The sequence below is a fragment of the Aphelocoma coerulescens genome, chromosome 2 (assembly GCF_041296385.1).
Source record: "Aphelocoma coerulescens isolate FSJ_1873_10779 chromosome 2, UR_Acoe_1.0, whole genome shotgun sequence".
Lineage (NCBI taxonomy): Eukaryota > Metazoa > Chordata > Aves > Passeriformes > Corvidae > Aphelocoma > Aphelocoma coerulescens.
In genome coordinates, this window is record NC_091015.1 from 8,646,418 (window position 1) to 8,669,110 (window position 22,693).

General features: G+C 35.8%; 1 protein-coding gene across 2 annotated transcripts in view; it reads left to right on the forward strand.

Moving 5' to 3' along the window:
* UBE3C (ubiquitin protein ligase E3C) overlaps window positions 1-22,693 on the forward strand; it is a 69,822-nt gene that overhangs the window by 6,759 nt on the left and 40,370 nt on the right. For both annotated transcript variants that reach the window (XM_069006410.1, XM_069006411.1), the window contains exons 2-11: window positions 3,809-3,862; window positions 6,581-6,655; window positions 7,301-7,447; window positions 8,120-8,235; window positions 9,571-9,728; window positions 11,762-11,915; window positions 12,716-12,936; window positions 13,220-13,374; window positions 15,165-15,352; window positions 22,424-22,510. In XM_069006410.1, coding sequence (XP_068862511.1) covers window positions 3,809-3,862; window positions 6,581-6,655; window positions 7,301-7,447; window positions 8,120-8,235; window positions 9,571-9,728; window positions 11,762-11,915; window positions 12,716-12,936; window positions 13,220-13,374; window positions 15,165-15,352; window positions 22,424-22,510 — 1,355 coding nt within the window. The remainder of the gene's footprint in view (window positions 1-3,808; window positions 3,863-6,580; window positions 6,656-7,300; window positions 7,448-8,119; window positions 8,236-9,570; window positions 9,729-11,761; window positions 11,916-12,715; window positions 12,937-13,219; window positions 13,375-15,164; window positions 15,353-22,423; window positions 22,511-22,693) is intronic.

Below are 22,693 nucleotides of genomic sequence, written 5' to 3' on the forward strand. Positions count from 1 at the left end.
ATTAATTTTTTGGCTTCAGTGTGTTATTATGAATTTTTTTAAAAACTGTAATCAGTGTTTAGCTAGTACCTGAAAATAATTATTCAGTTTCATCTTTGCATCTGGCATATTTAGGTTTTAAATTTATTTGCTATAAGATGGCTTGATTAACATAGCTGTCCAGGAGTGTTCAATTTCAAATTTTAAGAGACAACAAATATTAGAATTGTTGAAAAGGTGAATTTGGATTTTGAGCCAAAAGGGCTGAAAGTTTATTCCTCTGAAGACGAAGTGTTCAAATGCAGAAGGAAAAGAATAATAATTTCTATATTTGTGTACCTTATTCAGTCTTTGTCTAGGATATGTGAAAGCTAGGAGTTCTGCAAACATACTTTTAGAAGCTGAAAGTTTATTGCAACAAAACAAAGATAAGAAAACAATTTTAATTCAATTTTTTTTTCATTATGGATTGAACTGGTGTTTTTGAAGCAGTGGCGTTGACATTATTCCCCTGTCAGATGTGGCTGTTCTCTCTCATCAGCTGCTCCCTTACAGCAGTGGTGCCACTTGGAACTTTGCTGTGATGAATAGTACAGTACTAGCAGTTTTATGCCCATGTACAAATTAACATTTCAAATGTTACTCAACATTTCTTCGGTGGCAGTCACAAGTTTTCCTTTCTGTATGCTGTCCTCCATCTGCTTCCCTGTTTTCACCTCTTTCCTCCTTCTGTCTTACCCTTTGAGTCATCGTCTGTAATGTTGCATTGTGTTATGCTGTCCTATGAGCTTCCTCTGCTTTCTTGTTTCTTTGTGCCGAGCCTCACAGAAAACTTCTCAAGTTGGGTTTTTGGGTTTTTCATGGTGCTGCAGCTCGCATGCTAGAGCAGGAGGTTGGTTGTGGTTTGAAAACTCACAGACAGTGTGTTCCCTGTTCTGTGCTTGGGAGGGCAAGCTCCTGAAGGAGGAAGACCACATCATAAAAAGTCAGAACTGTGATTCAGGGAATGGCTTTTTACTCCTTTTCAGTTAGGGTGGACAGAGCCATATTCATGCTTCCTTCCCCCTACCTTGTCTGCCTGCCTACCTTGAGAGGAAGACTCAATACCTGGCGTGTGCCTGTCTGGCAGGTGAGGAAAGACGGTGGCATGATCACCACAGGATCAAGGCAAGGTGGGGAGTAGGAGCGAGCCAGGTGTGATCTTTGGGAGTTCCTGTCGGGCCATCTCCTACTGTGAGGAGCTGTGGCTGTCGGCAGCAGGAAGAGGTGCTGGAACAGTGGCTGGAACAGTGGCAGTCAGGAGAGTCTGGGTGGGAGTTGTCAAATGTGTGTTACTTGAGTAACGCTGTTGTCATTCACAACCGGCCACAGAACACCGAGTTCGGCTTCTTTTCACAGTGCTGGCTGTTAAGGGGCAATTCAGGGAGGATTATGTCTCTAAGAAATGATTTTGTTGGAATGCCCTTTGTAGGTGAAGATTATTTCATGGTTCTTTTCATCTCTTTCTTATTGCATGTTTGTTTTATTTTGCACATGTACTGTTACTTTTTAATTTCTGAAGAGACAGTGTATTCCAACTTGGTTTAATAATTCTTAAGGTGATTTTTTAAAAAAAATTTAATTTAAATATGTTCTTTAGTCATAGTTATGATCTGTGTATATCTTGTGAACATGAGTAATAGTATTATTTTACCCATAATAATTCTTTAAAGGTGGGATGTCCTTACCTGAATATTTTATTGCCTTAGGACAGTTCTTCTGTTTTGTTTAATTTATACTTTAACAAGTTGGCATTTTTCTTTACAAGTACTCAAAGCAAGTATGTGGCTGACTAAAAACCTAACTTTTGTTAAAGAGTGGATTGGTTTAGAGTGCTTGCCACAGAGACCCAGTTCCTCATCAGTGAAAAGCTCGTGATACACTTGAGTGAGGATCCACTGCCCTGATATATCTCCCTCTCTCTTCAAATGATTTTAAATGGTTTGTTTTTGATAAACCCTCTGGCCACTTACTTTCCTTTATCTACTGATCATTTGTATTTATGGTGTTTGTGGTTTTTCATACCATTCTCTTCTCTCACATAGCAATATGTTTTTCCTTTTCTATATGTTCTGCTTTTTCTTTCAATTCTTTCGGAAGTGTAAGAACAAATTAAAAAACATTGTTTCTAAGCAGAAGTGCACTTTAAATAGTGCTGCCTGCAGAATGATCACTTCTAAATAGGGACATTTCTCCAACTTCTTTAATGCATCAGGTATCAGCTGTTGAAAAAGTCGTGAAACTTTAAGCCATTTGTTGGTTATTAATTTAGTATCTTGTTTTGTCTTTGTGTGTGCATGTCTGTACTGGTTGAGTTGGGATATATCATCCGTATGTATGGATTTCCTTACTTTTGTTTATACTGTGTTTAACACATGGACAAACCCTGTCTTTAGAGGGCAGTAGCTGTAGTTAGTGGTGTCTTTGGCCATAAATGCTGTCTTTAGAGGAAAGATGGTTAACCTTCTTGTGGGATTTTTTTTATTTTTCACTCTCTTGGTGGTCTGTGTTAGAGTACTTTCTGTCCTAAAGAAACTAGGAGAATCATGACTTTGATTCCTCTGTATCATCAAAAAAGAAATGCAGAAGAGTTTTGCTCTCATTTTTTGTATCTGCTGATATACATTGAAAGTATTCCAGCACAGTTGTTTCAGCTGTAGTTAAATATTCTATAAACATTTGTTTGCCAACTTTAAATTGATTTTTCTGTATTAAAATACAATAAATTTTTAGTTTGAGTGTTTTTTAATTTCTTAACTTCTCTAGGCTAATAGGAGGCATAGGAAAGAAATGAAATTGTCATATGTGTTGTAGTGTCAAAAAATGAAAATCGTTTCCTTAAATCTGCTGTGTGTTTTAGACTGAATTTGGGAAGGTGCCAGGATGCTTTCATCTCCTGTTGCCTACAGTGGAAACTGAATACTGTGCATCAAAATTGAGTTATTTTGTATATTTCCTTGGAAATTACCCAGAAGCACCCAGTAAGAGACTCTTGCACATAAAACTTTGTTTATATATTGTAGTCTATGAGTACTCATATAAGATTGTGGTTTAAAAGCTAATGCATGGTTTTTCTGTTGTAATAATATTGGGTTTTGAGGCCTCATGAATACTTCAGTATTTTTTTTTTTTCTCTGTTGGTGAGATCACTGTCCTGAAAGTTTTGGTGTGTAGCCTTAATTTGGGTGAAGAGTTCAAAATTTCAAAAGAAAAAATTCCTGCCATTTATGCTATATCTCTCTTGACATCTTTTCTGGACAAGTTTTGAGAAAAAGGATAAGTAAATATAAGAGCTTCATGCTTTTTTGTAAGTTAGACAAAAGCATGGGGCTTTGGAACAGGATGTGATTGCTCTGAATGTGCCACAGCTTGCTGTATGCACCTGGGCCAGGGTTTATGTACCCTGTAGGCAAGGAAAGCACTCAGACTTCTGGTATGATCTGGTGTCTGGGACCTTATTGTGCTCCAGCTCTGCCATTTGTAAATGGGTAGTTTGCTAGGGTGACTGGGATGCTGAGAACACAAACATGGACAGAGATCAGTAGAGTTTGCTGCTCTTTGCCTGTCTCTTTTCATAGGGACATAACTTCCCTTCCATCACTGTTCTTTTGGGAGGGCTGCAAGTCCTGTGTTTGTGAGTTCAGAAGATGATTAGCAGCTACTTTTCTCTATGTTTTACGTGTTATGCGTTCCAAGAAATCCCTAAAGTGAAGTCTGCATTAAATATCCTGAACACAGTTGAAGCACATTTGAATGAAAATGCAGTAGTATCTTTCTTTGTGTCTTGTAGGAAGAAAAGGCTTCTCTCCTTCATCGTACTCAGGAAGAAAGGAGAAAACGAGAGGTAAAGTAGCCTGTAAGCGTTTGCCTGCTCACTGGATTTTTCTTTGGTCTGACATTTACAGTGTAAAGTACTTCTGCTGCAGTTGTACTTAGTTCTTTCAGTTTCAGTTTTTTCTTTAGTTTTCTTTCAGTTTGCAAGTTCTGTATAAAGTGTGCTTTAATGGCAAAACAGTTTGAGTGCTTTAAGATGTTTCTTATGAGTGCTTTTAATCTCAAAAGAAGATAAGCATGCACTGGGTGCAAAGGGAATTTTCCCTTTTATTTTGGTGTTTATTTGATCTAGTCTTTGTTGAGAAAAGATAGGGATTTGGCTAGTAAATTGCAAATTTTACCTTGTCCGTAGTCTGTTACTATGGGTTGGTCTCAGCAAACTTTCTTTTGCTCCTGGTTCTGCTATGATTTCTTGGCTGACCTTTAGTAGTTCACTTCCCCAGTGTGTGCCTCAGCTCTGTGAACATAAAATCAGAACAGTGATTCTTGAATGCTTTGAAAAGTTCTCAAGTGCTTTGAAATCACCTGATAATTAAGGAGCAGTGAGAAGCTGATGTGTGAAGCTTTAAGCAACCTTAATACTGGTTTATGATGAAGGCTTACTGCTCTGGATAATTCAGTCTGGAATAATGCAGAGGTGGAATAGGCATTGAAAGGAATTTGAGTGAATATGTTAATTTTGTCATTTTCCCCCCACCCCTCTGATATAAGTTGAAAACATGTTGGTGTTAAATACTGTTTAAAAAGTATAACTATTCAGGTTTCATGCTCGGGAAGAAAACAGCTCTTTGGCCCTTAAAGGTGTGTTTGACCCATGCTAGATTAAGCACAAGTTCTGCAGTGGCTCTTCAGTTTCTGTGGACAGTTACTGCTTTTTATTCTTTCCAACACGGGTGTGTAGTTATGGACCAGGTTCAAGTACGAAAGTAGCAGGATTTCACCCATTAGTTCAGAATTCCACGTTATGAATCAGATTTATGATCAGTGAGTATTGAGCAACATACATAAAAATTCTTCTTTGTGGTTCATAAACTCATTCAGTTGCTTGGCTCTGTCCTTTGCAAAACTGATGCAGAGCCATACACTCATCCCAGTGCATGTACACATGTGCACACAATGATTTGCTGTGGCATTGAGCACATTTTCACAAAATGAATGGCTCCTCTGAGAATAAAATCAGCTATGGCTTTTAAAAAACTGACTGTAGCAGAGTCTTAGCAGTGACCTCAGACTTAAAACCTCTGCAATTACGGGTCTCTAATTGACAGTTATGTGTTCTGAGATAAAGCCAGTACCTAAAGAAGAGGAGAACTTATCTGTGTTTTAGTTGAGCCTTACATTATGCTTATGAAGAGGCACCACCTCTCTGAAACTCTATCCTGATTGCAGTTTTACTGTTGATACTTTGGAGAGGAAAATACCCTTTGGCCTATCAAAATTTTGATTTTGGTCCATCCTTTAGAGGTAATTAGAGTCTTCAAGAATCCTGCTTATTCAGAGAAGTTGCTTTAAGAACCAGGGTTTTCCAAGAAAAATAAAATAGGCCTTGAATAGCAGTTTTGTCTGGTGATCTCTCTGGTCAGTTCAGGTTGTGAGGTTGTATTTTTAAGTTGGATGTATCTTTATAGGACAATAAATTAAAAATCAAGGTTTTATGAATTGAAAGTTTATGTGAACTTTCCTGAAAGTATTTAAATTAAATTAAGGAAAACATTAGGTGTTTTGTTTTGCCTGGTGACTCTCAGAATTATAGGTTCATTGTAGTTTTAAGGATTGATTAGGTTGAAATTTCTCTTTTTAAAGCAGGCTTTTTGATCCTTGTACTTTTCCATCAATCATTGCTCTGTAGCTCTAGGTTCATGAACAACTCTTTATTTCCCTCTTTTATTCCCTAAGAAACCATATGGACATTGTTAGAAACATAACTGCAGTAGCTACTTCCCGTAGGTATTTATTGTAATGGGATATGCTGAGGATGTTGTCAGGGAACCCTCCAAGAGCTCTTTCCATCTCAGGCAAGCTGGTGTTCAGTTCTTCAGAGCCATTGTAAAGGAGTAATTTTTGCTACTCTTTCTACCTACTGAGGAAGATGTCATAAAAGGACTCAGTAGATATGTCTGGTTTGGAGAAGAGACTAAGAAGTTTTATTAATTTCCATGTTGTGCTCCTGGGCCACAATGAGCTTTAAGCCTCATTTTCCTTTTGACAGAAGTACTGTCTCCAAATAACTGATTTTTAAAAATTGTTTTCCCAACATCTAAACTGTGACAGCATCATAATGCTTTTGTATTTTGTACTATTTATCAGTGTTTGCTGCTGTATGCAGAAAGAGGAATGATGTAATTGAATTTGGTGAATGCGTCAGCATTTTTCAACATAGTATTAAAACTTTGTCTAATAAAATGCATTAATAATAAAGTGATGCAAAGTAATAATGTTTATGTTGATTTCTGTAGTATTAAATACTTACTGAGTATTAAAGATCCTTTTGCAATATCTAATCATAAATTTGTGCTTAAAACCAAAAAGCATTCTCACTGATTTATGTGTATTGGATTCAAGCATTAAAGTAATTTATTTTACTAATGATTATTGCTTAATTTTCATTAAAAACACATTAATTCATTAAAAACCCATAAAATTTTGAATACAAATACATTTAATAAAATGGTGAAAATTAAAGTCAGTCCTATGGTGTTGATTTCAATTTTCTTGCTTTGTTTTACAGGAAGAAAGGCGGAGGCTGAAAAATGCAATAATAATCCAGTCGTTTGTAAGAGGGTACAGAGACAGAAAACACCAAGTCAGTACCTGTTTATTTAGTTAGAAAGATGCTAAACAGTTTTGCAGAAAATGAGACTTTCTAGTCATAAATAACTTGATTGAAAAATCGTTTTGAGTATTTAAGAAAGTGGAAGTTCTTTTTTCCCTCTTGGCATTTTCATTTCAAACTCAGTATTTTAGTAAACAGATCTATGTTCTGCAAAGCAGTGATGTGACTGGACCTCAGTGGGATCACACAGGGTTTTTTTTAGCTGAACAATTGGATAAAAACCGTTAGATATTAAAAACTTTGACACACCAGTGGAGCATTTAATTTTTTTACAGTATGGCTAAGGTGGTAGTTTGAGTCAAAAAGTTGTTCTAAGTTGCTGTTGGGTGGATTCTTCTAAGAAAGAGCTTTGTTTAAATTCGTTAATTTGAGTAAACTAGACTAAAATGTTTGATGTGATATTCTTGATAAGCAACAGATTTGTTGAAACTGTACTGAGGTACAGAACGGAGTTATGGCTTCAACTATGATATCGTGTATATTTTGATCTCTTGACAAAGGAATGTTGTATCTGTTTTACTACTTTGCAACCTTGCTGGATGAAAACTGAAATTTTGCACCTCTGTTTTAAATCATAACAATTACTGATATATTGATGCATGTTTTATTTTTAAGTACTCTATCCAAAGAAGTGAATTTGATCACTGTGCTAATTTGGCCCAGTCTGGAGGAACCTTCTCCACTGCTAATGGAGCAAATTTGACTCTTCTAGTTCGCCAGTTACTCTTTTTCTATAGACAGAATGAGGATTCAAAGCGTTTGGTGAGTACTGTTACTTTGATCCATAGCACTTGCATTTCATGCACTTATAAAGTAGTCTTTCACTTGAAAGTGCACTTTTCAGTGCACTCTGCTGTTTTTCATTTAGTCACAATAACTAAAAATTATATTTTACAAGTACGTGTGCCCACACACATACATAGTATGTGAAAGGAAGCCCTGAAAAATCCTACGTGTACTATTCACAGTAAGGTTTAAAAAATAATACACTTCTATTAGAATTTTAATTTTTAGACAGTATTTCTACTTAGCCTCCTGGTCATTCCCAAGGTGTTTGGGTGATATTTTTTTTCTCACTGTTCAATATTGCTGGCATATCAATTGCAAAGTCACTGCCAGTTTCCCAAATGTGTGAGTAAGTGTGATTCATAGTGGCTATTAATAATGGATGTTAAAGAATTATGGCTATTTAAAAACAAAAAATTACCAGATGGTGTAACTCTGTCTTAACTTTGAAAGTTTAGTACTAGTGCTTGTGTAGTTTATGTAGTGTGACAATTTTTTTTTTCTCAACTGAACATGATTCAGTCTGAGTTTGTGTTTTGTAAGTCCTCCAAAGGTTTCCACAACAGCACTGAAATATTACTGTCTGAGTTGCCATAGATGATAGAACTTCTCATTATAACCTGTAAACTTTTGCATATCTTGTTGCAGGTATGGATGTGTCAGAATTTAATTAAACAGAGTTCTCAGTTTGTCAAGCAATTGGATGGTCCAGACAGACTTACTTGCTTATTCCAAATAAAAAGACTGTTGGGGCTGTGTTGCAGGTAAGTTCTTTTTTTCTATGTAAAAAGTATTCAGAAATTATGTTGGGCACTTGTTTGTTTCTTTTTGCAGCAAGGGAAGTATTAAATGTACATTTATTTTATGTAGAGGACTATTTATATTAAATATATGTAGGCTATGGTATAGGATACCTGTTCCTATGTACAACAGTGGAACATTCTTAAGATCTGTTGACTTTCAAGTTCAACATGTGCTTAAGGGATGCTGTCCTAGGATAGGCCTGAGTATGTTCTTAACTGGTTTTGTATAGTGACATCATTTGCAATATTTGTGGAAACGCAGTTTTCTTGGGAATTGATAGCATTTAGATGTTGTTATCTGAAGTAGACTAATGTTCCAAGGATATGCTTTGGATAGATGTTGTTTCAAAACTAATATAATTTATTATGCCCTTCCTCACTCTTTATTTTGAACTTAAAGCATATTAAGCAGCTGCATTATTGGCTTCAGCATTAAATTTATTATTTGTAGTGGGAGGATCACAGGAAGGTAAATCTGTTAAGGTGACTTGAATATCTGGCAGCTATTGTTATTCTATTATTAGAAAACTTATTTGTTCTTATCAATAATAAGGTTTGGTGACACTCTGCTGAGCTTTAAAGCCAGATACTAGAGAAGACTTGAGTGGTGGGCTTTAAAGTCCTTGTGTGCAGTGGGACACAGCTGTGGTGTCACTGCATTGAATTGTAAATTCTCACTACAGTGGAAATAGTGTTTTTGTAAATGCAGCTCTTAATATGGATGGGGAAGAAAGCACGTTGTTAGGGCAGGTCAGCCCATACACATCTAGCACTAAAAAAATACTTTAAATTCTAAGCAGGCTCTTAATCATCATAATTTCTGTGATTACTGGTAGCTGTTATATAAGCAACTTGTTAAAATGATGGGAATAGTTGTGTTTTTAATATTTCAGTTTGTAAATGAAGACATATTGTGTTAGTTATGCATATGGTGTTCCCTAGCACCTGTTCTCAGCCCATGTTGCTCTGGGGCTTTCATGGCTTCATTTTTAATATAGTTAGTGGTGCATGTTGGGAAAACATGTATTATTCTTTGCTTCTCTTCCAGTTCATGCAGTAGACCTCCAAATTTTCAAATCACTCAGAGCAAGAATTTAGTAGGAATTAAAGGTAGAATGCCATAGTTGTAGATAACTCTAAAATCAGGAATTATTGTTATAAAGATGCCGTCAAAAAGATGTAGCTAAACCAGTGAGAGCACCTGGCAACCAAGTAGATAGAAATAAGTTACTTTAAGGTGAATGTGTGGTGAAATAAGAGAAATATCATGTTAAGTAATTTTAATTTCATTTATAGGCTACTGCAGAATTGCAATGATGACAGTCTGAATGTTGCACTTCCTATGAGAATGCTTGAGGTATTTTCATCTGAGAATACGTATTTGCCTGTTTTACAAGATGTCAGCTATGTGACATCATTAATTGAACAAATTTTGCACTACATGGTTCAAAAAGGTGAGTAGCTAGGAACCATAAATTCTGGGAAATAATCAAAAATTAAACAGCTGAAGCCCATAATGTTTAATCAAATTTTTGTCTTTACCACAGACATGAATAAAGTGCTGCATGCACTAACCTATACATTAGGTGGATATTGTGCTTGTAATGAGGTCACGGCTTGAGAAATTACTGCTTGATTTCTTTGGAAAATGTGTTATAAATTGAATATTCTACTAAATTACTGATACAGACTTGTAGCAGAGATTTTGAGAGTAGGTGGATATTGCCTAACAAAAGTTGTATTCCAGTACCTGTTTGACACTCTCACGTGGACACACACACTGTGACAGATTTAAGCTTCAGTTGTGTAAAAGTTGGTCATTGTGTTGCAGTACTGTTCTCTGTAAATGTTAATATTCAGTATTACTCCAGATTGGCATTACCTTTTCATCCTGCCAACACTCAGATGAGATGGTGGCCTGGCTTTTATTTCTCTCCTCCTGTCATCAGCAAAACTGTTTGCTAAACTGCAGTCAGTGACACCTGTGCAAACATACCAAAAGTTAATGAATTGGGTAGTTAGCACCGAGATGATGTTTTGTTGCAAAGAAACTTCATTATTCTGGGAATGTCCAAAATAAATTATTTTGGCTTTTTAATATGGTGGCTTGAGTTAGCAAATCTTGTGGATCATGAGGAAAGACAAAACCATTTTGAAATAAATCTCTTGGATCCATCCTCTTGGGTATAAAATGCAGAAAGAGCATCTTCCAATCATTAGTTATTGGACTATTTCTATATATTTCTAATATATTGTAATATTTGAAGTACATTCAGTGGACTTGACTACCTAATTCTGTTACTAAGGATTTGGTTTTAACTCCTGTATGTTGAAGTCACTATCAGAAAAAAATTTACTCATTGTAGCACATTTATTTTACTTGCCTTGGCATAATAAAAACTGTATGTTTGTCTCATTGGTTTTTATATAATACATATATGTCTTCCAAAATGCATGGTTTTGTTCTTTTATTATAATATTCTGTCCTCAAAACTGATATATGAAAGTTTGCGATCAGAGAATCATTAATTTTTTACTAAAATATAGCTTTCTGATTACTTATAATGAGAACAAAAAGAGGTGATTTTGTGCAACTGCAAATGTTCTGTGTCCTCATAATTTTTGATGCTTAACTTGTAAATTATCTCTTACCAGTTTCCATTAGTTTATGTTTTTGTGTAAAATTTGCCTTCCATTTGTGTCTGGTCAACATTGCTAAGTCATTCCCTTATGGGGACTTCCACTGTGACGAGTTAGGTGATGCCTAAGAAGGGTTCTTAGACTGGGATCTCAATGATGTGACACTGTTTATGCATTTACAGTGTTCTGTAATTGTGGAACTTGTGTCTTAGTTGGGAGTTCATTGAGCATGAAGGAAGTTGTTTAAGAATGAAATCAGGTGGATCCATTTGTACTTCAGTGAGACATAAATAAATTACTTTCTATACATGTCTTTATGGCATGGGTGATAATGCATTTTATTACTGTCTGGGAGAGCCCTGTTCTGGAAACAGTGATTGTATTCTTCAGCCTGCTAAGGCAAGGTGGTCACAGCATTGGGACATTCTGCTGGCAGGGCTCTTACCTGTATGATGCAGTCATATTTTGGAGTAGAGTGGAAAATTCTTCCTTTCTGGAAGAGTGAAAGGACAACATGACTAGAGTCACTGAAAGGAGAACATGTTTTTCATAAGCCATTATTTAAAGAAATCAAATTATTCACTTCATCAGCAAGAGTTGATTGGTCTTTGAAAATCAAACTGACTCTGAATATGGTTATCTGTGAATGATTTTATAATGTGTTTCCAAAGAGATTGCTGATAGCCTGCTAATTATGTGATTGTGACTTGAACTATTGTAAAATGTCTTCCTATGTCAAGCTTCATGTAATGAATTGTAAAGCATTTTTCAACTTAATTTAAATTGTTTTATATGGAAAAGAAAAAAAATACTGTGTTTAAAAGTGATTTTCTTCTTTTACTTGCAGGCTACTACAAGTCGCTTTTTTTGTTAATTAACAATAAGCTTCCCTCGAGTATTGAGTATTCTGATGTTTCTCGTGTTCCTATTGCAAAAATACTTCTGGAGAATGTTCTGAAGCCATTGCACTTTACATATAGCTCCTGTCCAGAAGGTGCAAGGTAAAGAAAGATAACTTAAAACATTTGAGTACTCATTTGCTGTAGTCAGGGGTGCAGTTTGTTGTTATCTAGTGTCCAGCCATTCTTTCAGTGTAGTTCATTGATTTATTTGCAATAGTAATGATTTTTTGGTAGCACTGTACATCACTGAAACAAGGTAGTTTCAGGTGTCTTTAAGAAAAAGGCAATAAAATGCTGAATGCTGCAATAAACAGAGTACAGAGAATAGCAGGTACCACAATACATAGGAAGGAGGGTGTGGAAAATTTAGATGAGAGCAGAGATGCAGCTAAGGGTAGATGAAAAGAATTTCAGAGTTCAAAAGAACTTTGTGACAGATGAGCTGAGGTTTATGGAGAGAAATTACTAAGGCAGCTTACAAGCAGAAAGAGTCAGATATGTAGACAGAGGGAACATAAATCAAATTCTGGTTGTATCACATGCAGTAGTGTTTTGTGTTAAAATAGGGATTTGTGTAAAAAGACTAATTGAGTTTGTTAGATGTATTTTGTTCTTTGATACTATAAGCAATGTATTTAACTTCAGAATAGTTTTCTCTGATTTAATGAAAAGTTTAAAGGATAAAATTGCATGTAAGATCAGGAAGAGGATTTAGTGTAAGAAGTTAATTTTTGAGAAGTCTGAGAAATTTGATGTACTAGGACAGGATTAATGGAGCATATCTTTGCAGTCCTCTTGATGGATGTATTCATACTTGCAAAATGATCTATTATTCCCTTGGTATGATTGTGGGAAATTTTGCCTGTGTTCTCTATAGCAACAATTTTTCTTCATTTCAGGCAGCAGATTTTTGCCGCCTTCACAGAGGAGTTTCTGGCAGCACCTTTTACAGATCAGATATTCCATTTCATCATTCCAGCGCTTGCTGATGTGCAGACCATTTTCCCGTATGAACTCTTTCTGAATGCACTATTACTAGCAGAAAGTGGATGTTCAAGAAGAAGTGATCAAGCCCCATGCCTTTTCTACTTTGTGTTAACAGTAGGAGAAACATATTTGGGTGAGCAAGCTAAGTGGCCAATTCATTGGTTTTTTTCATGTTGGGATTAATATGTTGTGTATTTCCACAACATGGTTCATTGCCAAGTAAAAAGGACAGTTTGTGCATGCAAGTGTTGGAGAGATCTGTTTTATTACCTGTTCCTACCCTTAACATTATAAAAATGTGCTAATTTGATAAGATTTGGCATAACTTGTTTTGGTCGGGTATTTCTGGTAAGATATATTTTATAGCACAGTGTGATCTTGCTGATGATCTTTTTGTTTCAATGTATGTGCTCTAGGATCCCTTTCAGAGGAAGGACTTCTTGTGTATTTGAGGGTACTCCAAACTTTTCTCTCTCAGCTGCCTGTGTCTGCTGCTGGTACAAATTGTCAAGATGCAAACAGTGATTCTGAAGATGAGGATGAAGAGATCAGTAAAATGACAACTACACCAGTAAGCAGTGCAGAATTTCTATGAATGGATTTGTAATATAGCAGCAGCATCAAAGATAGGCAAAAACATGATCACTCTAAGTCCAGTATTTTTCCGTAGATGTAGAAGGCAGCCTGTTTGCTTCTTAAAAATAGGTGACTGTTCACTGCAAGCAAGTGGAACTGGTTGCTTACATTAAAAACAAACCCCTTACTATAATAAGAGATCCTAAACTACAGATAGCATGTCTGTGTAAGGATAAAGCTTTTAGTTAAAAAAAGAATAGGCTTAAAATTACCTTTTTACATTTGTATTTTACTGAGATTTTATTACTCTCTCTATTCTGTAGGTCCGTAGTGATGCTAAGATATCATGAAACATACTAGTACTCCAACTTAGTATTTTCATTTTTTTTGTCATGGAAATACAAGTTCAACAAGAGTCTTTACCCTGTAGAGTAGCTCTGTATATATCCACTAACTCAAAAGCCCTCAGAGTGAAACACCTGCTTTCTGTAATAATGTACAGAGTGTTATAAATACAACTTTTCACTATAGTTGAAACTTATTATAAGTCTGTGCTAACTCTAGCCTGTTCCTACTCATATCAAGGCTTTGACTAACCAAAGTTGGACAGATACAAATTCAGCAGTTTCTTACTGGCCTTTATGCTTTCAGAAGACACAGCCATTCAAAGGACTTAGTGTGCATGCTTTCCTTGTAGAATGTGTGAAATTTCACCATCTTTAGGGTTCATTTAAAAACACCAAACTTGGGGCCATGCTGCCAGGGAGTACTTGCAGCATTTTACTTGCATGTTTTTAGACGCTGCGTGTTACTGTCACACCAAAATCTTTACCAGGATAATGTGAATAAAATACTTAATTTGCCAGACACACACTGTGTGCAATGTAAATATTGGCAGATTCTACTTGTGGCTTAGAGATCGGTGATACTTAAGAGGTGTTTAGGTAAAAACAAAGCAGAAATTTCTGTTCACAGATAACTTACACTAATTCATAAAAGCTGCTCTGAGGAGGCTTTATATAAATAATACTATTTATTGCGATATGCTTTTTTTGTGTGCTTCTCCTATGATTTTTTTAATGTATGCCATAATTTCATGCATGCCTGCCTTAAGAAAAACAAAAGGTCAGGGGGTGGGGAAACCCCTCTTTCTTAAAAATTTATAATTGGTTAACTTGTGTCCTTCAGTGAGCCTGACAGCTTTGCTCAGTTGGCGACAAAATAAAGATGAGAAATAGGAAAAAAAAAAAGGTTGAGGTGGAGTCTGTTGTATGCCGAGGGAAAGTATTCCCCTTCACACACTGCTGGTACTACCCAGATGTGTACTGACCACCCTGAACTGTGTTGTCATTTGTTAACCCAAGAATTATGAATGTGAAAATACTGCTTGTAAAGGAATTTAGAGTCGACATTCATTTCTGGGTTTCATGTCCAATGCTGACCGATGTCAGTGGAGAAGAGATGATTATTCGTGTTTTATGCCAGTAAGTGATTTTGTCTGTTGTATCCACGTGTTGCAGAACATGCTTACATTAAAGGGAGTATTTCCACTGGCCTCAGTGAAGGATGGATACCACAGCCCAACAGTTACCTGCCTGGGGCTTTAAGTTGGTTCTTGGGTCTGATACTTTTAAGACTCGGACATGCATATGTGCTTCCATTTTATTTATTGTACAAGAGAACTTTATGTTCTAATTAAATATGGAAGTATTTTTTTTAATACAAAAAGGGATACTTAATCATTATAAATAATTAAAAGTAAACTTGCCTTTGATATGTTTGTAGGGTGATGGGAGAATATCAGTTCAGTACATAACTGAGGAGTGCCTAAAGAAATTGGACACAAAGCAGCAGACGAACACTCTACTGAACATGGTTTGGAGAGATTCAGCAAGTGAAGAGGTCTTTACCCTGATGGCATCAATCTGCCACACGCTAATGGTACAACACCGAATGATGGTGCCAAAAGTCAGGCAAGTAGAAATAATAGTTATCTTGAACTGTAGTATATCTAAAATTGTTAGATAGACCTATTTCAAATACCATATGGAGTTTTTTCTGTGTTTTCTTTTACAATTGGCTGAAATAAATTAGATTTTCAGAATTTAAACAGTAATTCCAGGCAAACCAAAGAGTGGATTCTTTGTGTCTAGTTTTTCTTGTTCACTGTGGCCTTTCAAGATTCGTGGAAGCATTTTTTCTTTTCCTTTGCTCAGAGGCAGTGTTGAGTGCCATTCCAGCAGAAATTGGACTACCTTGTTTTTGAAACAGTCAGTGCTATGGATTCCACAGTCTCTCTGGCTAGCTGAGCACTGAAACCAACTTGTTCACACCCTTCTTTAATATATGCCAAAATCTCTTGCTACAAATCAAAATAATTCCTAAGTATTGAAGATCGCTATTGTTTGGGGAGGGTTTGGCACCTGAGATGACGATAAAGGACGTTTTCATTTGTGCAGAATTCTTTTGCAAACATTGCAAACCACAAGTGTCAGAACAATGGGAGAAGATTTTTGACCTTTTTATTACCAGACTGAGACCCATAAGTATTAACACTGTTCTGGTGCAAGTACCTATGTAGTTGCTGGTAGTAAAGTAAGTATTTAGGGAATGTTGTAAACATAATTCAAACTGCATTGTAAACAGTGATACAGAAAACTAATTAGGTGCTATCTTAGCCCAATGGTGTTTATAGCTGCTGGAGGAAGTAAGATGTCAGTGAAACCGTGATTGCTCGATTAGGGTAATTAGTTCTTTGTAGACTAATTGCATTAGAGCAGGATGTGAGACCTGAAGATCATAGCAGCAGTTGAATTAGTGTGCCAGCTTTATTGTTGCACGTAGTACATTGCCTTGGATAGTAATTACTGAGCTTAAATGCATCAGTGCTTTGACTGGAGGTTTGCTGGTGAACTGTGTGGAAAAGGGTGTTAAATGAGTAAAGAAGTCACCGAACTTTAATTGTATGAGTATGGCATCTATTTCCTCTGAGAAGCCATATTGGGTCTTTGCAATTATTTGTGATAACAACCTATTTACACACTGGATAAATTCAGGAGTTAAGGAAGTTCTACTCAGCATCTTCTAGTGGAAAATAATTTCGAAATTGTAACTTTTGAATAGCTCCAAAACAGCTGAATTTTAGAAATAAGTAGTAGATACTAAGATTTCTGTCAGTGGTACCAGTGCAATTACTTTCATGGTCAAAATGAACTTAATTCACACAGATATTTGGTAAACTAAAGTAGGCATTTAATTACTATTTCTGATTTAGAAGTCAGCTGTAAGTGCTGAGTTTGCCAGGGATCATAATTTCAGCAGGTGTCAAATCTTTTGTCCTATTCTCAGTGCATTTTAGACCTGGCTTAGGTTACCAAGCAGCTGTTCTAAACATTATTTTTGAGTGTTTTTTGAAGGACAGATGATGCTTAATTGTGGAATTTAAAAAGAAAATGAAAAGACCTTTTGTCATTAAGTTTCACATTTTAAAATTGTCTGGTGACTTTTTTTAAAGCTCAAATAATTTTACCAAATTTAATGATAGTCTCTTGAAAGATGCTAACACTTGCTTTGAAACTAACTTTTAAATTACTTAATATCCAGAGTGAAGTATATCTACTTAATTAAACCATGTAGAAACAGTTAAGCAGAAATAATTTATCTCAAATTATTTTTAATGTATTCTAAGAGCTTAATAGTGCTCTTTTATTTTGTGTTTGAAATCATACTGAGTCAAATGGTTTAAAAAGGAGTTGTTAAAAAGACCTAGTTTATTTAACAGCATATACAACTGTAATATAAAATAATGATAAATAAAAACATAGAAGTTTCAAATCTGAAAAATGGGATGCTTAATAGAGTAATAATGGAAAATAAATTTTCAATAACTGAAGAAAATTAGACTAAGATTAACACAGGCTTTAGAAGGGAGCAAATGACAAATATCTCAGTATTGTTTTAATAGTTCTGAGGTTTTTTTCCTTATTGAACAAGCATGAGAATTTCAGAATATAGAGTTGTGTCACTCTGTCAAAGCTGAAAGTTTTTTTTTTTCTTGAGGCTTCTCAGTACTTTTAATTTGACTGATGATGATGATATTTTGTGGTGTTAGGAGCATTGATGTTGCTGAATTAACTCAGTATTTTCCTTGGTTTTGCAACAAGAGACCAAGGCAAAAGAACAAGATACCCAAAGTACAATATAATTTTGAAAGAAGCAAGCCTGTAAAGTTATTTCCTGATGCTCTGGACAGGATGGTGAGTCTAGAGGTGGATAACTGAAAAAACACATTGCTTTGGGTTAGTTATTAGGAATTTTGAGGAACTCTGAATAATTCTGGAAATACGCAGTCAAACCCAATTAAAGAAAAAGGTCACAATACAAGAAAAACCCAACTGTAGCTTGTGTTCAGTAACAAGTATGACTGGATTAGAGGTGTAGAATAAAATCCTGATTGTAAAGAAGCCATTAGGAATTCCGCTTGTTTTCAAAAGGACAGGACTTTAATATTTTCACTATAAAGTTGATACATATTATTGAATACAGTTAATAAAAAAGAAGAGGAAACTTGTCTCTTGGACTGTAGTTGTCATTAGAGAGACTTGCAAGACTTTTTTTCATCAAAATGATACTTCGAATAAATAGTAAGTTCTGTTTCTGTAAAATATTTCAGGGTGTAACTTAATACCTTAGACTTCATCTTTATGAGAGCTGAATATTAAATAGTGATGGAAGCTGTGCTTGTTCTGGGCCGTCAGTCGCTGTCAGCCATCTGATCAGCGCCCCGAGTTCACTCATCTTGGGTTAACAGCTCCATAGTCACTGTTCATCACTGCTGTTTAATTACTGTAACATTGCTCATCTCAGCCTGTAGTTCAGAATGTTTGGCAAATGACAATCCAGTGTAATCTGAGCAGCCTGTCTTCATATGTGTGCTGAGATACCAGGCTTTACATGGGGCTCTTGGGGTAATTCTTCAGGGAACGTTCTGACCCTGCTGTGTTTCTCTTAAATCCAGAATCATAGTATTTGCAGTTTTAACCTTCTTTTTTTAAGCTTTGCTTCACATTCTTGGTCCAATACAAACAGAGGCAGAAGGATAAGGCAGCCTAAAGAGCAGGATAGTTCATTTACCAATGGCTCTGCTGCTGTCTCGTACCTGTGACACCTCACAGTTCTGAAGTGACAGAATTCGCTGCCCTGGCAGCAGTGACCTGTCGCAGGCTGTATGAGCTCCTCTCATTCTGCTGTATTCTCTTCATTAACTTAAATGGTCTCAGTGGGAAACTGGGCCCAATTTATGACCTAGACTGAAAATCTTGCCTTTAACTAATTAACTTGTAGTGGTGCCTCAGCTAAATTAAGCTTAATGGGTCATTTAATCTGTCCCATTGCACAGGAGGAATTTGACACTTTTTTAAAACCAGAGGTGCCCAAAATGCTGTTCTGTCAAGTAGACATAAATCATGTGGCCTTTGTGGACAATTAGATACCTAGAGAGAGAAACAAGGTCCTAAATAAATGATCATTATGTACTTACTTTTGGGAACAGATAATTTAATTTGGTATGATTAAAATTGATACTTAACAGGAATCACCAAAGTGAATTTAACTCTCTCACAGCCTGTGGCTGAGGCAGTGTGTGTTGTTCCACTTGAAAGGAGTTTATCCTTTCTGATGGCAGCGAAATGTTTCATTCTTCCAAATGACTGTGCTAAATCTTAATATTGGACTTTACAGAAAATCTGTTAATGAATCCATTACATAAAACATGTATAACAATCTCATAATAAAGAAGTTGGTGGCTTTTAGTGAGATTTTCAAGAAAATGCAAAACCTCCAGATAGGAGAAGTTTAAACTTTAGCTGCTTGGTTTGTTTTTAGAACAGTACAAATCTTGAAACCCCTGGGTTAGATTTTACAAGTTTACATAACAATCAAAATGTCTGATCTTTTTTATTTCCCACTTTTTTTTGTGTGGATTTTTTTTTTCTTTAAAGGAAAAAGTGGTCAAGACTGTATGGACACTGGAGCTTTATATTAGCTGATCTCTCTAAACTTTGTGGATTCATAAGGCTTTTTCTTCAGGATATGTAAGCCGTCCCTGTACTCTACTGCAGTTGATCAGGAATTCTTGTGCTGTGTCATTTTAATGTAGCTCTACCTGGAAAGGCTGTTTTTAAGCAGATGCACATCTTTTCTCTGCCAAGGAAAAAGACCAAATAAGGTAGATTTCGACCTATTTTAATTCTCAGAGGTTTTTTTTTTTCCTTAATTTTTGTTTTTTGCTTTTTCACAGTCCTTTTTTCTGTCAATGTGAAGCCAAAAAGTTTGAAATTTTATTATGGCCAGTTTTGTATAGATACAACTTTTCAAAGCCATCCTTGCATTTTGTGGTGGGTTTCTTTTTTTTGTATTTTTTGGTTACAGTTGTTATCTTCAGCTTTTAAAGCCAATTTCTGTCCTTGGAGTGGGAAATTAGCAGGTTTTTTCTGCCATCTTTACTTTTGCAATGGATTAAATTTCAGATGAATCTAATGATAAAAATCTCTTTTAACACAAGGCCCAATTCACCATTCTGTGTTCACTTTCTGGTCACAGTATGGAAACTTTAGAATGGAAGCTTTAGAACTGACAAATTAATCTGCTTCGTATTTACAGATATTTCATGTTAATGAAACAGGTTGTTGGTACCATCTTCTACCAAATGTGCATTTTTGTACTTAACCAGATTTTCAGGAAAGGGAAATGTGAAAGTTGAATGCATTCAGCATTTCTGGAACTGGGCCATGAAACAGACCAGTTGCTACAATTGACTGCCTGAATCACGGATATGGAATAAAAATGGCTAAAACTTAGACAAAGGTTATTACTATAAGCTCTTAAGGTTTGTCCTTTTTTCCCCTTCACTACTGCTGAATATTGCTAGAATGAAAAATGAATTACATTATGATAGGTTCATTGTCCATAATGTTTGTTCATTTCTGCTCAAACTGTTACATAATTTCCAGGGATGATTGTAAAATTAACAAGTTTTTACTTGGAAGCTGCATGAGACCTGATGGCCCTGTGCCAAATTACTTTTCATTTTAAATATGAGGCTGAAAACTGAAGGTCACTGAGGAAATTTCTCAGTGTGGAAACCAAGACATCTGAGCTATCATTCAGATATTTAAACATTAAAATACAAATCCTTATTCTAAATTAGCTAGGTATAATAAGCCCTTCCTTACATGTTAATGTATAATTTTTGCCAAATGTCAGAATAATGTGACTTTAGAAGGGAATAGAATTCTCATGTATCAAATTCAGGTTGAATTTTTTTCAAAAAATACACACAAATTACAACTTAATGTAATGGTGAAGCTTATCTTGAACTGGCATTAGCTGCAGTTGCTTCAAATTTGACTTGAACTTGATGATGTCCTCAACACGCAATTTCTTTGAAATAAATGAAGCTCCCAACTCTTTTTAAAGGTACTGATCTATGCATTTAAAATACAAGGAGATGCTGCGAACTAGAGGTGGCATGTGTTTCATTTCCCATTTTTCTGCATGTCCCTACTCTATTTCCAAAACTCCCTGTACCAAAACGATCCTTTGTGCTTAGTGTGAGGAGTTCTGCCCTTCTCGTGCTCCTTTATCCTGGCACAGATCCTTGGCTGTGCAGCTGGATCTGGTGGATGCAGGTGAACTGGGAGCCCAAGGAAGGGACCAGCTGTGGGGTCAGGAGAGAGGCTGTGCTTGTGGGGAGGCAGCAGGAGGGGCGGTCAGTGAGCCAGGACCCAGGGGCCTGTGGCCCTGTGCACTGGTTTGTGAGAGCGTGTGTAGTGTGGGAATTTTTGTCTTTCAGTGAATTGCCGCTTAAACCATTCTCCAGTATTTTTAAATCTTTATTGATATTTTACTTTTTTTCCCTTAATGAAATGTGTTTTTCCTTTTGCCATGTGGCCAATTTTAATTTAACCATGTGGTCCACAGTAAATACTTTGTTTTCAGGCAGCAGCTAGTCTCCCCTCCCTGGTCCCATTTCCCAGCCTCCTATCTCTTGTATGCCTGGTCTTGGAGAATTTTGATGTTGCAAATCTATTGACCACTGAGAGATGTCGATCTCAGTATTTGTTTTACTTACTTCCTTACAGGAATTAGGAGACCTAGGAAAGTAGCATCTAAAAAAATTACCCAAATACTGTTCTTCAATACCTGAAAAATGACTGTTCAGTCAGTGAAATCCTGTTTGGTTCCTAGAAGGCATTGTTTCAAATGATTTTGTCTCATATGTTGTTTCTTGCAAGGGGAAGAAAATACACTGGGAGTGACTTTTTAGTTTCAGGAAGCTTTTTGTTTCTCATTTCTGTAACATTTCTGAAAGACACTGTAATCATGTCTGATACAATGCGGTTAAAGTCAGTCCTGTGTATAACTGACTTGTGAAATTACATATTCCATTTCATAAATTAATAAGAAATTTTCAAACAATAAACAATTTTCTGTCAGCAGATGGGTTAGTACATGTAGCTGTCCTGACATTGTTCCATTGATGTTGTTTTATTTCTCTCTGCCAAGCTGAGTATACCAGTAAAATTGGTATAGTTCTGACATAAGTGAAGGTATTTTAACCTACCTTTTGCAAAAAATTGCTATGTTTGTTACTGTCAGGAGAACCACAGAAGTGACCTGTTAACTAGTTTGGTATGATTTTCTATATAGAATTTTAAAAGTCCCAGATCATTAGTTCAGTGTCATGTTATTTTTATTAATATATGTTGAATTCTGTGAAAGACTGGAAATGTGGGTTTATATTGTATGGTTTGTTGCTGATTTAATGAAAACTGTAGTTTTTGGTGTAAGGTTTTAGTATGATTGGTTTTCAGCTTTTGGGGCTTTCACCAGAGTTGATCAGAATAAGACCTTTCATCTTGAAAAAAGTAAATTTAAATTGTTAATTTCTGAGAAATGCTTGACAGAAAAGTTCTTACAGAAACACTGTGTTTTGTGAATACAGTATTTTAGAAGCCACAATTTATTTGAACTTCTTCTTGCAGGCTTCTCTATAGTTTAGCCTTTAATGCCAGATTCCTGAGGCATCTTTGGTATTTGATATCTTCAATGACTACACGAATGATTACAGGGTATGTATTGTAGCATTTCTGGAATTTATTCTTTGTTAAAACAGAGCATATCTAGTGAAAATGGAATGGGACAGTTAGAGATATAGTTATTTATCTCCTATGATTTCATAAAACCAAGCAAAATCTTGGAAATTGGACAGTTGTAAATAAAGAAAATATTTACTTAAAATGAGTTGAATGTTT